The sequence below is a fragment of the Panonychus citri genome, unplaced genomic scaffold (genome assembly GCF_014898815.1).
Source record: "Panonychus citri isolate SS breed McGregor unplaced genomic scaffold, ASM1489881v1 Contig00104, whole genome shotgun sequence".
NCBI lineage: Eukaryota > Metazoa > Arthropoda > Arachnida > Trombidiformes > Tetranychidae > Panonychus > Panonychus citri.
In genome coordinates this window covers 238,941-254,264 of record NW_026515509.1, presented here as the reverse complement: position 1 = coordinate 254,264, position 15,324 = coordinate 238,941, and the positions used below count along the sequence as shown (strand labels likewise).

Here is a 15,324-nt window from a genome sequence, read left to right as displayed (position 1 = left end):
TTTTTCTGAGCAAAAACCTCTCTATTTACAAACTGATAGAGGAAAGGAATTTGTAAATGGAACATTTAAAAAGTTTCTTGACGAAGAAAAAGTGAAATTCTTCACGACAAGAAATCAAACCATCAAATGTGCTCTAGTTGAACGTTTCAATCGTACATTGAAAAACAGAATTTTTCGATACATGACAAGTCATAACACTAAAAGATGGGTTCAGCATCTATCTGATATAGCAGAATCATATAACAACTCTCTTCATCGCTCAATAAAAACTACTCCATTCAAAGCGGTTAGCATGGATAGCAGTTTTCTATTCAAAAATTCGTACAGTAAAACTATCATGAATATAAGAGACGACGATAAAGATAAATTTTTATTTGGAGATAAAGTGCGAATCAGTAAACATCTTGGAGCCTTCAATCGAGGATATTTACCTAATTGGTCTGAAGAATTATTTACTGTTACTGATAAAGTAAAAGGTGACTTAAAAACTTTATACAAGTTGAAGAATAAAGAAGGATCTGAAAATCTACAGAGATATTACAACGAAGAAATTCAGAAAATAAATAAGACACCAAATAAAACATTCAAAGTTGAATCTATTGTAGAATCTAAAACTGAAAATGGACGTAACTGGGTTAAAGTCAAATGGATCGGATTCTCATCAAAGTACAATAAATGGATCCCAGAGTCAGAGATTGCCTACTATGAATAATATAACCTCACAGAAAAACCCTGAGTTTATTTTGTTCATTGCGCAAATTGTGATTATAGTTATAGTTGTACTCGTGAGTGTTATAAATTTAAGTGTTGGAGCTGAAAGAGAGTCACTTTGGATTTCTCTAATGAGCAGTTGCCTAGGATACATTTTACCATCACCGTTTGTTTTCAACAAAAAACCTACTGATAAACAAAATGAATGATGACGAGTTCGATATAATTCTAAATAGCAATTGCTGTAAAGAAATTTTCGTTGATAACTCGCCAGGTAACTTCAAGAATCTTTTATCAAAAAGACATAATTTAACAGGAAATTGGACTGTTGCGTTAACTCAAATATGTATCCCTATCACCTGGTCTGAGCAAAAACTCATCGTGGTCAAGTTCTTGGATGTAATAACTTCGAGGTCGTATACAGCTCTAGAACCTATCACTACAACTTTTGAATGGAGAAATAATCCAGCAGAATTAGCCGAGCATCTAATATCTACATTACACGATGATATATTTTCTAAACAAATAGAGTTTTATTATAATTTTATGAGCAAAACTCTAACTGTTTCATCGGGAGAGATATCACTACAAAATGGCGAGAAAATTCATATAATGCCTGTATTTGATGAACAAACAAATGAAATGCTTGGTTTACCACAACTCAAACCTAAACAATTATCAATTACAAGTCAAAAACCTGTCAATGTATTGTACAACGAAGTTTTTACTATAGAAACAAATATAATAGAGCCAATCTGTTTCGGTTACAAAGAAAAACCGATCTTAAATTATATTACAACAAAAAGTGATGCTAAGTATGGAGAAAATTTAATAATCTACTTTCCGCAAGATCAAAAACGAAAACTTCGATTAACTAATTTCGAATCAATCTCGATCAATATTAAAGATAGCAAACAAAATATACCATCATTTGAATTCGGTACATCGTTTGCTACACTTAAATTCAAGCGTGATGCGTTTTGACAATCTTTTTGAGTATTACAAAAAACAAATTGATGGTAAAAATCTTGAAACCGTCAAACCAATCAGTAAACTCAGAAGTAAAACAAAAATTAAACCTGTTCTCAGTAAGGATATTAATGGTAAAAGAAACAGTAGTACATCATTCAAGAAGAAGCTATCAACGAACAAACAACGACGTGTCAAAACTAAACCGAAAACTATAAAACAGAATAAAAAAGTGAAATCTTCAAAAAAGATAAATAAAAAGACGAAAAAAGGAAAATAACAGTTTTGATTACATAAACAATGTCATCAGCAGATAATCTTCATGAAATGTATTTACTTCCTGAGTTGGATCTCTTCAAACTACCGAAGATAACGAATCAAATCGAAAAATCTGTTCAAATTTCTTATCGACCTCTAGCAGCTATTTCTTCAGAGAGTCCGATCGAATTCTATATAACTGGTAGCGAGGACGAATTGATTTCTCTAAATAAGTCGAGATTATATTTGAAATTGAGTGTTTCTTACAAGCCATTGGCAGAGGAAAAGCCTAAACTTGAAGACTGGAAGAACTTAGAGCTCTGTCAAAACGCGTTAAATGGGATTTTTCGAGATATCGAAGTAACAATTGGAGATAAACAAGTATCTTCATCGTGTTCTACATTTAGCTATGTAAGTTTCTTTCATACTCTTCTGAATAAACCTTACTATGAAAAGTTGACTAGAGGAAGAGCAGCTTATTGGTTTGAAAACTCAGCTTCGATTACTGACAATATATCAACCTTCAGATCAGAAGTTCTTCGTCCATCTTTTGCAACACCTAATGCTAAAGGAGAAACAGAGGGGTCGATATTCGAAATAATTGGAGCTCTTGACATAGATTTAGCTACACAGCATCGTCCTCTACCAGGAGCGATTCCAATACGCATCAAACTTTACCAACAAAAACCTGATTTCATTTTCTACACTCTCAACAAGGATACGTTTAAGCCTGAATTAATATTGAAAGATGCTTATTTATCAGTTCATAAATACAAAATGACGGCAATTATGCAATCTGCTCTAAAAAATGCATTGCGATCTAGTGCTCTAAAATATCCTATCACTAGAAGAGAAGTTAAATATTATACAATACATAGTACTTCACCAAGTGGAATAATCGACAATGCTATCGTCGGTCAGATACCCAGGCGCTGTTTTGTAGCTTTCATGGAAAATTCTGTTTTTGAAGGAAATTTATCTTCAAGTCCTTATAACTTTAAACATTTCAATTTGAATAAAATCTCTTGTTTCATCAACGGTGAACAATATCCTAGTAAAGCATATGAAATGGATTTCCAGTCATTCGCGTGTATGACACCTTTCCAAGGAGTTCATGATGTTCTTGGCCAACCAAACAGTTTTAATTATGACTTTGAAACTTACAAAGAAAATTTTCCGATAATTGCTTTTGATTTTTCACCCGATGGAGCTCAAGGAAATGGGCATTATATCAACAACAACAAATATGGAACGATGCGAATAGAGTTTCAATTCAAATCAGCTCTAACCACAACAGCAACATTATTGTTATTTTGTGAATACGATAATATATTACAAATTGATCACACTGGAACTGTTACTACCGATTATAACTGATCCAAAATCTCTTCATTAATTGTGCACATTTATGTTATCTTTCTGTCATTGTTCGTTAATTTCATTTATATAATAAAAGTATATTGCTTTCAACAGAAATACTAGTAAGATTTATTTTCAAGTATGAAGAGTTAGCAAGTCTTTATTGTTCAAGACTTAATTGTATTTAATCAGCTACAATTTAGTCTAAACAGTCGTTTTGTATGTTAATTAAAACCTTCCATTTCTTTTGTGTGGTTCAACTCTTTATGTGTTGTTTGAATTGACCTCATACCTTCGTGACGCTCCGCCCGTAGGGTGGAGCGTCTCGAGGGTATGGGATACTACTATACCGATTGTTTATTTGTTTTCTTTAACCTGTAAAAGTAAAACTAATAATACAACGACTCATGAATTTGAAATTGAATTCATGATATAAACTGTATATGAAATTTTCATCCAATTCAAAATGAAGTCTTTTCAATAAACAAAATAAAAAAAACAGAGAGAGAATAAAATTTTCATATAATGAAACAGGAAGTTGACAGAGGGAAATGTTTACCATGATTCGGGTGTAGATCTGTCATCATTTATACACATATATTCATAGGAATGGTGATAAAACAATCATGATGATACATTGCTCGTAAGTTTGTCATCAATTGAAACTGATTATCATGATGAATGAACTTTTAATTGTCCAATGAGGTGTGAAAATGTTTCCTGGTATGGATTCAATGAGCTGCATATTTTGTTGTTTTTTTCTCAATCAATATTATCATGAGTTTGATGAGGATGATGAAATGTCATCAATCATTAATGTTTCGAGGATTAGTGTTACACTTTTTCAATGTTTTCCATCATGAAATGTTAATAATATTTAAGTTCTGATGTTTCAACAGTCCAATAAATTTACTCTGCTACCAAATGAAGGATAGGCAATGATTTATTGTGAGATTTTCCGGAACAAATTTCCATGAAAATAAAGGTTATTTCCAAATGTTAGAATTCAAAATTTTATCGAAAATTTTGTTCACCTTTTTATTGGAACTGTAATATTATCCAAAAGCTTTTCTCTCTTTCATGCCTATCAAATTCTGATTAACAGAAATACAAAGTTACAACTATAAGTGAAATATGATGTTAAGATGATGTAACTTATCATGTTATCATTTCTTGTTAATATCAGAACTTTCAGAGTTTTTGTTTTGCAAATGTTTCGTTGTAATTGAGTAAATAAGCAAAAAAGTAGCCTTACTTTATACTCGATTCAATTTCATTCAATTTAATTTACTTCGAAAACACTTTTCATGTATTTATATTCCTAAACGTTGAGTTTAGTTTAAGCTAAATGGTTGAATGCATTCAGCCATGGTTATGGTCAGAATTTTTGGTTTCTATTAATAAATATATATTTTATGAGTTAATTAAAAATTTAACTATCAAGAGAGTTGAGATATTATCAGATTCACTAGTTAGAAATTGAAATTGACTTTGAAACGATGGACTTTTGTTTGAGAGAAGCAAAAAATTGACATGGAATTGCAAATTTCGCAACTTTTATTGACCTTTCTCTTTTCGAGCCAAATTTTAACACCCATTAAATGGTTCAATAGATTCCCATGGCGATGCTTTATGATTCGCTCGGTATATTCAGGAATTTATTGAATTGACTCTTTCTTTCCGGTTCGAGCATTTTTGCTACTCTTACATATCTGTTTGCTCTTCTTCCAAGTTATGATAAAGGATGGGAAAGTCTACATCTCTCATTTTCTTTTTTTCTTTCTTTGATCAACAGAATGATTATCTGACGATTTATCTGGAGAAAAGAAAATTTTGCTTTTTCTCCATTAGTCTTAGGTTCCAATTCTATAATTCATATTTCTTACAATCCACCATGAAATGAAATTAAAGGGAATGTAAAAAGTTTAACTTCCGCTTTTAGAACTTTCGATTGGACGAAATTTATTTTTCTCATCGAATTGAGTTCAATTGAAGAGAGAGAGAGAGAGAGAGAGAGAGAGAGAGAGAGAGAGAGAGAGAGAGAGAGAGAGAGAGAGAGAGAGAGAGATGAAAACTTAAGAATTTTATTAGAAAAGAAAAGAAGGAAAAACAATTGAATGATTCCATTGATTCTAATGATGATGATAGTTCTCATAACGATTATCATGATAATGAAATTTGAGATTCGATGAACAAGATGCTCATTATCATTATAGCAATGATATTCGATCCAATTTCTCAGACCAAATAAATCTGAACCAGATTTAGAAAGGAATACTCGATAAATGATCATGATTTTTTGTTCTCATAAAAATCGAAACCAGGGAAATAACAACGTTACGAAAATATTATTACTCGAAAACAAGGTGAGTCGAGGTTAAGAACGGAGAAAAGATTCTTTATTAATATAATAACGTCAATAGAATTTTAGTCTCAAAAGTTGTGTTCGAAAATTTCTTCAGGCCAAGTAGCTTTTACTTTATCATTTTTGACAATTTTTTCTTCTCTTCTTCTGAACAACCAACGGAAGTTCTAAGTTATCGAGTTTTTTTCACAATTCGATTAAGATACAGTTTACTGATTGTGTCTATTGGACACCAGCAACTCCACATAGTCATTTGTGTCACCAACGAGATAGAATTTGGTTCAGAATGTCAGAAGAAAAATGAACCCTGAAAGATGGATGAGTATAAGAATAAGCGAAATGATAACTCCCTGTAAGCAGAATTATTATAATTTTCATCCATTTACTTTCCCATGGTAGATAGAGAGATCGAAGAAGACGAAGAAGTTGAAAAAAAAGAACACAAGTTACCTTAATTGACATAGAACGAAAAAGGAAACGAAGTCGAAACTTTGTTTTTCCAAAAAAAAAGAAGGGAATAAAAATTTTCTTCTAATTTCTTGTCTGTTCTTATCTATTCCTCTCAGAAAATTTCCACCAAGAAAAGTTAATCTCTTGTTTCTTCCTTGTTCTTATTTTTTATGAACAAAGTTCTAAAAAGAAAACAACTTGGAAAAAATTCTGTCAAAATGATAACAAGCAAAATAAAGCAAAGAATTACAGAGTAACTATTAATATTAGTACATAGATTTTCCCCATGTTAACTTATTGTAACATGGGGAGAGAAAATTTTGTTCAATGTTTATTTCATGACCTTTGAGCAAATCTTATATATGATAACAATCAGATAATAACTGAATCAAATGAAGCAAAAATTAAGACAATGGTAATGATAAAATCTGAGTGAGATAATATCAAAGAGAGTACCATCGAGTAGTAACTTCATGGTGACGAGAATTGAAATTCTGAACATGAACCTAATTCTTAGACTTGAAACTGTGGTGGTGTCTATGGAGAATGGGATTGATATTATTAACTGTAAGAGAATTAGATAAACCCACAAATTAACAGATTTATTATAAGAATAAGATCTTAATCTTGAGAATGACCAGTCGACAATAATAATAACAAGACTCACTGGACAATAGCATTTGATGAAGGTGAAGAAAAAAGAGAATATAATGAAATCTGATCATCATGGGATTTGATTTGTTTCAGTCTCTTTTTCTCAGTATTCAATGAATACGCCAAAGAGTATGAAGTGATAAAATGAAGTGGGAGTCGTAATAATCAAGAGAGAGAGAGAGAGAGAGAGAGAGAGCAAGTGGAAAATCAGCAGATCAGCTATGGTTCAGTTGTAATTGTGATCAAATCAGGAGATTGGAAAGAGAAAGTAAGAATTAGCTCAATGATGATAATGATGATGATGTTATGTTGACAATTAAATCAAACCAATGATATGGTCAACACTTAAGGAAAAAAAGGTCATCCATAAGTGGTCAGTGTTATTTTCATGTTGATTGTTGTTTTCTCAAGTTAACAATATTCTAATGGTAGCAATCAACTCACTAATTTAACTTAGATTTCACAAAATCCATGATAAACTCAATCAATTGATGGTAACAAAAAATCAAAATATTTATCAGTTTACTTGTTCATCTGCATGTTGATTAATTATCCCAATTGTTAATCAGCTGAAGGGATGAATTTAAAACGTATAATAAGCAATTTTGTGTATTCATAATTATTTTCTGCTTTTAATTCAACAACAATAAACTAATAGTACAATTAATAATTTTTCTATTAGTCTTTTAACAATTAGGATAAATTAGAAATAATCAAGTTTAATTATCATCAAGAGGTAGGAAAATATTAATGAGGTGAATGATTAGTTTTCCACCCAACCGAGAACCAGAAAGGGAGAGATAAATTGTCTTCAAAAGCTTCTCTTGATAATAATATTGAGACAATTGATTGTTTAACTTTGATTAGTAAATTGTTTCACATTAATCATTATTATCTTCATGCAATCAACTGATTGTGAACTTAATCACAATCAATGGGTTTGGGATTATATTAAGATTAATAATTGATAAACCAAAAGTTTCTCGATCTATTTGTCCCTCTCACTCTGACTGTGATTTATTGATAAGTATTATCATTGCCACGTTATTTTATCCATTACAATTGAAGAGAATATTAAATTGACACTAAGAAGTTAGTGAAAAGTGAGGGTGGAGTGGGAATTTCTCTCTCTCTCTCTTCTCTTGCTCTCTCTCTCCACAATTGATATGTAATGAAGATAAAAGTTTTTGCTCTTCCCGATTCAATTCCTCTGATTCTCATCCGAGAATAGTTATTAATACTATCGTAGTTTAATGAATTGAGGCGGATTTAATTCCATCTCAAGAATGATTATTGGAACATTTTAATTCTCTTTCCCCTCGTACTCTTTATCTCTCTCACTTCTTATTATTGTTCATCATGAAGATAATGATGATGATAATAATCTTTTATCTCTCTTTCAGAGTTTCTATTCCTTTTTTCGTCTTTTTTGCAGTTAACGACTTCGAAATTCACCCAATGAGCTATCATCAGTTATCATCATTTACTCATCTTCATCTTCTCACTTCCTCTCTTTCTCTCTTTTACCTCACTCCACTCTCTCTCTCTATATATATATATTCCTAACTCCCTGTTTCGTTTATTGAAATAAATATATTTCGTCGATTGTTGTACATAGACTATGTTTTATTTTTTCTTTATGTCACATTTTATTCTTCCGTCTCTTTATCATGTTTTTCTATTACAACAATAAATAGCATCTCTCTCGCAGGATTATCATCATGTTTCACTTTCTTCATCTTCATAATATATCTTTCAACTCATTATTTGGATATTGAGAGATGAAGATGAAACAGATTCTTTTGATATGAAAACATTGACTTTCTATCGATTATCGTCATTACTTTTATAACCAATTCCCTTAGAGATGAAATGAGAATTGACGGAATGACCTTATAATACTTGCTGGTGATGATTAGCTCTGTCAGAACTTTACACGATTCGAAATGTGAGAAATAAAAAGAGAAGAAGGAGAAAATTTCTCTTACGATTTCTGTTCTCATGAGTTGATGATGCTGATTTGATCGATGAACTGGACGGTAGAAATGGTGACAATGACGTTACTGATGACGATAAAACTGGCGAAGAAGTTGTTGATAAAGTCGAAACTTCCTTGGTATTATCACTATTATTATCTAGACAAAGTTTATCCATTAAACCGTACGAAGGGAAAATATTACAATCCATGAATTCTGACCAAGGGAAACCGAATTTAAATATGTCCACTTCACAATCACTTTTAACTCTTTCACAGACTGACCGGTAAATGGGTAATACTGATTGATGATCTTCTTCACACATTGGTGTGTACATGGAGCATAGAAAAAACTTTAAATCATCTGAACAATTAACTCTCATCAAATTCCAACATTGGTAAATCTCTTGGTCCATTTGATGGCTATTATTATTTAACACTTTGGAAACAGTAGAAGATGAGGAAGAAGTACTAACATTATTATTATTAACTCGAATCTCTTTGCAAACAGGGAGATAAATTTCTTCGCACTTCCGTTGATATTTACTGTATAATTTAAATGTCGAAACGAAAAAGTTTGTAGAAAAAATTGGAATAACGAATAGAAGAAAGTTTAACATAAGGTTACAATTTAGAATCGAGCACATTTTCTCAGTCATTTTCATGGAGTTTGAAAGAAAAGAAAAACGTTCTAAATGGTGGAAAACATTCTTGTTGAAAAGTTGAACAGAGAATTTCAATTTTCTCGGGAATGGCCATGGAATTAACTAATTCGGTAGCATTTGCGACTGCTTGTAAATTCAAGAGAGAGATGGAGACGAATTCGCTCTCGATACGCCATCTATTACATCCTAATAACAATATAAAAGAATAGATTAATTTTCAATCAGAGCTCATCCCATCTTTTATACTTTTAATAAACAATTTTGAATTTGACACCAAAATTGTGAACAGTTCGATCTAGAAACAATCAACAAATGCCGGTACGTTGAGGCAATTGGAGGAAAACAATTTAGTGATGTATTGAAACAGTAACAATCTGGTAATTTTCTCATCGCTGGAAATGTTTGATTTGCTTTCGTTAAGTATTATATGATTACGATTATGATTATGATTAAATTTGATGAAAATTTGGAAGGGATTACAATTAGAATATCTTAATTATCTGATAGGTTTAATTCAATATTGATTAACACCAAGGAAACTCATTGAGTGAAAGTTTTTCCGTACAACCAAATTAAGACTTAATTGTGATCAATTTAATATATTTCAATGAAAAAAAAAATTGGATAAACTTAAAAACACAATATTTAATGTATGAGTTAATTAAGGTTCATTTGTTAGCAATTAAATTAAATCACTAATGGTTAATACAATTTTCCAGAGGGATAAGATATTGGGATTATGATGCATTGCATTTACATTGATTCTTGCATTTGAAATTATAATTACAATTGAAAGTAAACAACATAATCAAATCAATCGATAGAATTAATTAATTAATACTTAATAAATTGTCCACCAAATGTCCAAATATCCATTCGGTGTATTGGTCATTTCGTATTAGTTTTGATAGATTAAGGGGTATGAGTTTAATTGTTGGCCTTTTATTGACACTTCCAACCTTTTTAACGTGAAAACTTTTAAACAATTAACCAATAATTGTAATTAACTGGTCAATTAAAGTGTTGGGTTTTCATTTGGTTCCTTTGGTCAAGACCTTTGGTCCACTTATCACTAGCTTCAAGTAAAGACTTAATTTCTCAAGTCAGAGCAAAACAAAAACTGAGTTTAATTGAGGATTTTAATTACGTTACGAATTGTGAGTTGATTATTATTATAATTGTATTCAAATATAAGAATAGGAAAAATGACATTTTCTCACAATTAAGACAATTAAGTTAATTTAACATAGACAAATGAAAAGGTAACAAGATGATTAATATATTCAAGTTTAAAGGCATTGACAAAGGTAACAAATGGTCAATTGGTCAACAGGTTTACAATTGGTAACAAGTATTGAATTGTGATCGTTAATTAGAAATTGATATTAATAATTATAGTAATTTAATTGTGTCAATTGCTCATTATCACACCTTTCACTTTTCATTAACTTAATCAATAGGGTTTGATCATCATTACTAATTTATAATTGTGGACATAATAATGTCCGATATCTTGGAAGGAGGTTAATTGTTAACTATTGATGAGTTTAAATTAGTTGATTGATTAGAAAGGTTAACTAATTAATGTGAAAATTATGGAATCAAATGAAATTGGGATAATCAATTAAATTCTGGTGACAATTAAATATCATTGTGAAAGGAGGAAACAAATGAATTATTTTTTTTCTGGACAATTTGATTTACTAATCATTGACAATTTCAATGACAAATCTCAATGGAAGTTGGATATTGATTAGAGATCAATTGGTGAATTGGTTAACAATTAATTATATCACTTGATAAATTGATCAATCACTAATCACACTTTCTAACTGGTAAAATAAAACTCATCCATTGAGTTAATTGTTAGTTGAAGCCAACAATTAACAATTTAGTGATTTATTTAGAAAGAGTAACAATTTAGTAATTGGTAATTTTTTTTTCTCACCATGGGAAAAGCTCAATGTTTGGTTTCCTTTCATTAAGTATTATATGATTACGATTATGATGATGATTAAATTTGATGAAAATTTGGAAGGGATTACAATTAGAATATCTTAATTATCTGATTAGAGATTTGATGATTTACATTTACTCTTTGCCACCGATGTCATCTGGGTCTTTAAGTGAATGCCATTGGGCTATCGGACGTCGAGGTGAGGCCAACATGTCCATCCAATGTCGTAGTTCAGTACCCGTTGCGTTACAACCAAGATTCACCTTTCCAATTGGTTCTGAAGTTCCGATTCTATCATAATCGACAACAGTAATGATCAGGTAAACCTTTTGAATCTGTTCAAAAGGAACCTCGAAGGTAAATGATTCATTATAATAGGGATTAAGGGTACACTTTTTAATGGAAGTTTTTTTCTTCTTAATCCGTTTTCCTTTTAGAATAGAATTGTTTTTTTTTGTTTATAAATATCGACAATCAATTAGAATTGTTGTTATTGTTATCAAAACGCAAATGTCCAGTAGAGTTTATCGATTGTTATTTTAAGATGAATTGGTGATATTGTGGGTGAGAAGAAAAGAAAATTAAGTGTAAATATTAAGACCAGTTTCCGTTGGATTTTTCATCAATTTATATCATGTTGATGACGTTGGATAATTTTCACTTCATTTCTGGTAAATGAATATGATCACTACCAATTGTAAATTCCCCATCATGAAGCTTACCCCTCATTTGACATAATTTAGTTTCACAGTTCTTATATACATGATCATATTGGACTATCAAATGATGGCCCTTATCAGATTCGATTAATTCATAAAACATTTTTATTGATATGAATCAAAAACTTTTTCAAATGTTAAAAGTTTCAACTGGACAGAAAAATTGATTTGGGATAAATTCAGCAAATTCTTTTTGGGTTAAAACAGAATAGAAGATTTTTACCTTTAGATTAAAATAGTTTAATCAACAATGAATTTACCTTGAATTTTAAGTCCGAAATTGCAGTTAATCAAACAAATATTAGTATTTTGATTATAAGAATCAATAGAACAATCAATCAAGAATTTTTTAGATTTGTTACGTTTCGAAAACTAATTTACCATTCAGTATTAAGTATCAGAGCGATTCGTAAATAGATTTTCACTTTATTGACACCATCTGGTGAATGCATTATACATTATTCTTCAGGAATCCTGAAGCGGGATTACCTGAAGGTCCTTACGGACACTGAACTAACCGTTCAGTTTAGAAGAATTATATTTTTTTGTATTGTTAGTTAGATTTGTGTGAATTTTGTCTTGATGAGTTAATTGTCTGAGTTTAATTTCATTAGTTTGATTTCATTAGTTTAATATCATGTTTGATAAAGTTGAAATGGGTGCCGTTTGTTTGAAGGTTTGAAGATAGTTTGACTCATTAGGTTTGTCATAAATAAAGGGAGAAAAATATAAATTAAATTTAGTTTAGTACAGTGATTGTGTTTTTGTTTTGGTTCCTTTGTTGGGTTATCAACAAAACTTACCAAGAAAACGAAAATGGTTGAAGTTATTACGACGCAATAATAGCTCAGTTTTAAGAGTAACAAAAGAAAAAGAAAAACAACTAAAGAAACTGTTGAACTGTCATAATTTGGGTATCAACTTGATCCTTGTGATGAGATGAACAATAATAATACAAAATTCAATTTTAAATTCACAGGTAAAGTTAATTAAATTAAAATTCATCAGGAGCGAAAAAAGTTAATCTTTTCACAATTAACTATGAATTCACTTCCAATATCTTTACTATTTGCTCCTAGATGGAGATACTTGCTTCTTAAAAATGGATCAATTTTAAAGATGAATTAATAGCAAAAGATTTAGAATTTAGAATTTAGCTATGAGGAACGACCATTAAAAACCAAGTACAATTCCACTGGCTTATGTGCGAAAGTCGGTCGGTTCGGTAACAGAAGCCGACGTTGAGTAATACATCTTCAGATCGCAGATTAGTGGGATGCCTGGAACTAATAATAAACTTTCTTTGCTCTTTTCACTTTTGATTATTTCTATCCTCTGACTTTCTGTTTCATTTCATCATGATGGCCTTGTAAACGGTGATTTTAGCAAACTATGATTCGTAGAGCTATCAAACTTTTTTCTATTATAATACAATACATGTTAAAGAACCTAAACTATTTTACCAAAGGCTTGAACAAAAATTTATTCTCAATATTATAATATGATATTTTCTACCCTATGCTCTGATTGTGCAATAATAAAAAGTTACTGCAGAAATCATTCGCAATAGATTACTAGCAAAAAACTCTGCTGTAAATCAGCATAACCAAGCCAACCATTTGGTTCAATATAATAATGATAAATAATAATAACAGTAAATCTATAGGGATGCAATAGATATTAACAAGGCCAGTGATCCAATTCAGGGGGAAAGGAATGGAGAGAGAGAGAGAGTTATAGCTGGGAAATATTGAACTGTTTGCTGGAGGCAGCAAAATAACAAGCAGCAGCAGTGGGCGAGGAGGATGAATGAAGCAAAAAATGCATAGAAATTAAATGCGAAATTAAATGAATGTCTATGTTTGCATCTATCATGTCTCTACCTTTTCCATGTAATAAGAATAGTTTTTCTTGTCAAAATGTAACGAGATATATATTATCAATGAATTTGAGAGAGTGAAAGAGATGAAGCGAAATTGAGAAATCTAACAAAAAGAAAGAGAGAAAGATAAAAGCGAAAAGAATTCAGATCACTTTTTCTCTTCTCTTTCTACTTAATATATCTAAATGTATAAGCTCATTAATACATTTCATATGGATGCTCTTCTCACTCTCCCTCTATCATTCCACAGCTTACCCTCAATCGCCATTAACTTGCATCGAACAGCTCAAATGAACGATAACTTTTCTATCTGCTTAAACTTCAATTATTATTAAGTAAATATCATTTCGATTGATGCTACAATTGAACCTTTTGATTAGGATAATGAGAAGATTGCATGAAGGTAGAAAGCGATCAGAAAAAAAATTTGCCTCATATTATTGTAATTACTTTGATATTGTCATCATATTTTCCTCCATGATATTAGTATTCAATCATTGGAAATAGTTGATGATTCAAATCGTAATATTATTGCACCAACGATGAAGATGAAAATTCTCATTTGATATTAGTAAAAATCATCAACATTCACATTGAATTGTTATTCGAAACGATGGTCAAGTTATTAAGGGAATTTCATATTATCAGGCAAGAGTTTGAATATTCAAACAACAATAATGAAGAGATTGAAAAAATCAAAAGTTCAGAATGTCATGTGAAATCGATAGCAGAAAAGTTCTGAGGAAACATGATCGATGTAAATTCATTTCATGTAAGATTATGTTATTAATTTTTTTTCCATACACAATAAAATGTATTTGGATTAACTTATTCATCTCTATTTATGAATATCAATACTGGATAATGATGAGGATACTATTATTATCTTGTTGTAAAAATAGTCTCATTAGTGAGATAAAAATAATTTCACTGCAACTCCTTTCATCTCAAACTCACTAGAGATTTTTGTCAATTTTACTCATTTAACATCATCATTATCATCCTGATTCTAATCATTCTCATCCTTTTTCATTTACTTCTCATCATCATGTTCAATATTTTCTCATCCTCTTGTTGTTGGTCCTTCTCTCTTCCTCTCTCCCATTAGCTAATATTTAGTCATCTCTTTTCCACCTCATCATCTTCTCAACATTCACTAGTCAATCAATATCTTCCCCATCATCATTGTCATCTCCATCATCTCATATACTTTAATACTGGAAAAAAGTAATACTATTCCCATCAATAATAATCAGTCCTTTCATTACAAGATCTTCAATTGATGATGTATCTTATCTTTCTTACCTTTATCTTCCTCATCATTTCTCACTCTGGTTTGACTACAATTCATCAACAATCA

At 30.6% G+C, this 15,324-nt stretch overlaps 1 protein-coding gene and 1 long non-coding RNA gene across 2 annotated transcripts in view; both read right to left on the bottom strand.

The window, feature by feature from the left end:
• Positions 1-9,481, bottom strand: part of LOC128389034 (uncharacterized) — a 61,404-nt gene extending 51,923 nt beyond the window's left edge. The window contains exon 1 of the mRNA XM_053348542.1: positions 8,755-9,481. Coding sequence (XP_053204517.1) covers positions 8,755-9,406 — 652 coding nt within the window. The 5' untranslated portion in view covers positions 9,407-9,481. The remainder of the gene's footprint in view (positions 1-8,754) is intronic.
• Positions 9,482-10,031: 550 nt separating this feature from the next.
• LOC128388999 (uncharacterized) lies at positions 10,032-13,127 on the bottom strand. The gene is made up of 2 exons (XR_008325386.1): positions 11,355-13,127; positions 10,032-10,495 (listed from the first exon to the last, which is right to left on the bottom strand). It is a non-coding gene; the product is annotated as an uncharacterized LOC128388999 (long non-coding RNA).
• Between the last annotated feature and the right edge of the window lie 2,197 nt (positions 13,128-15,324).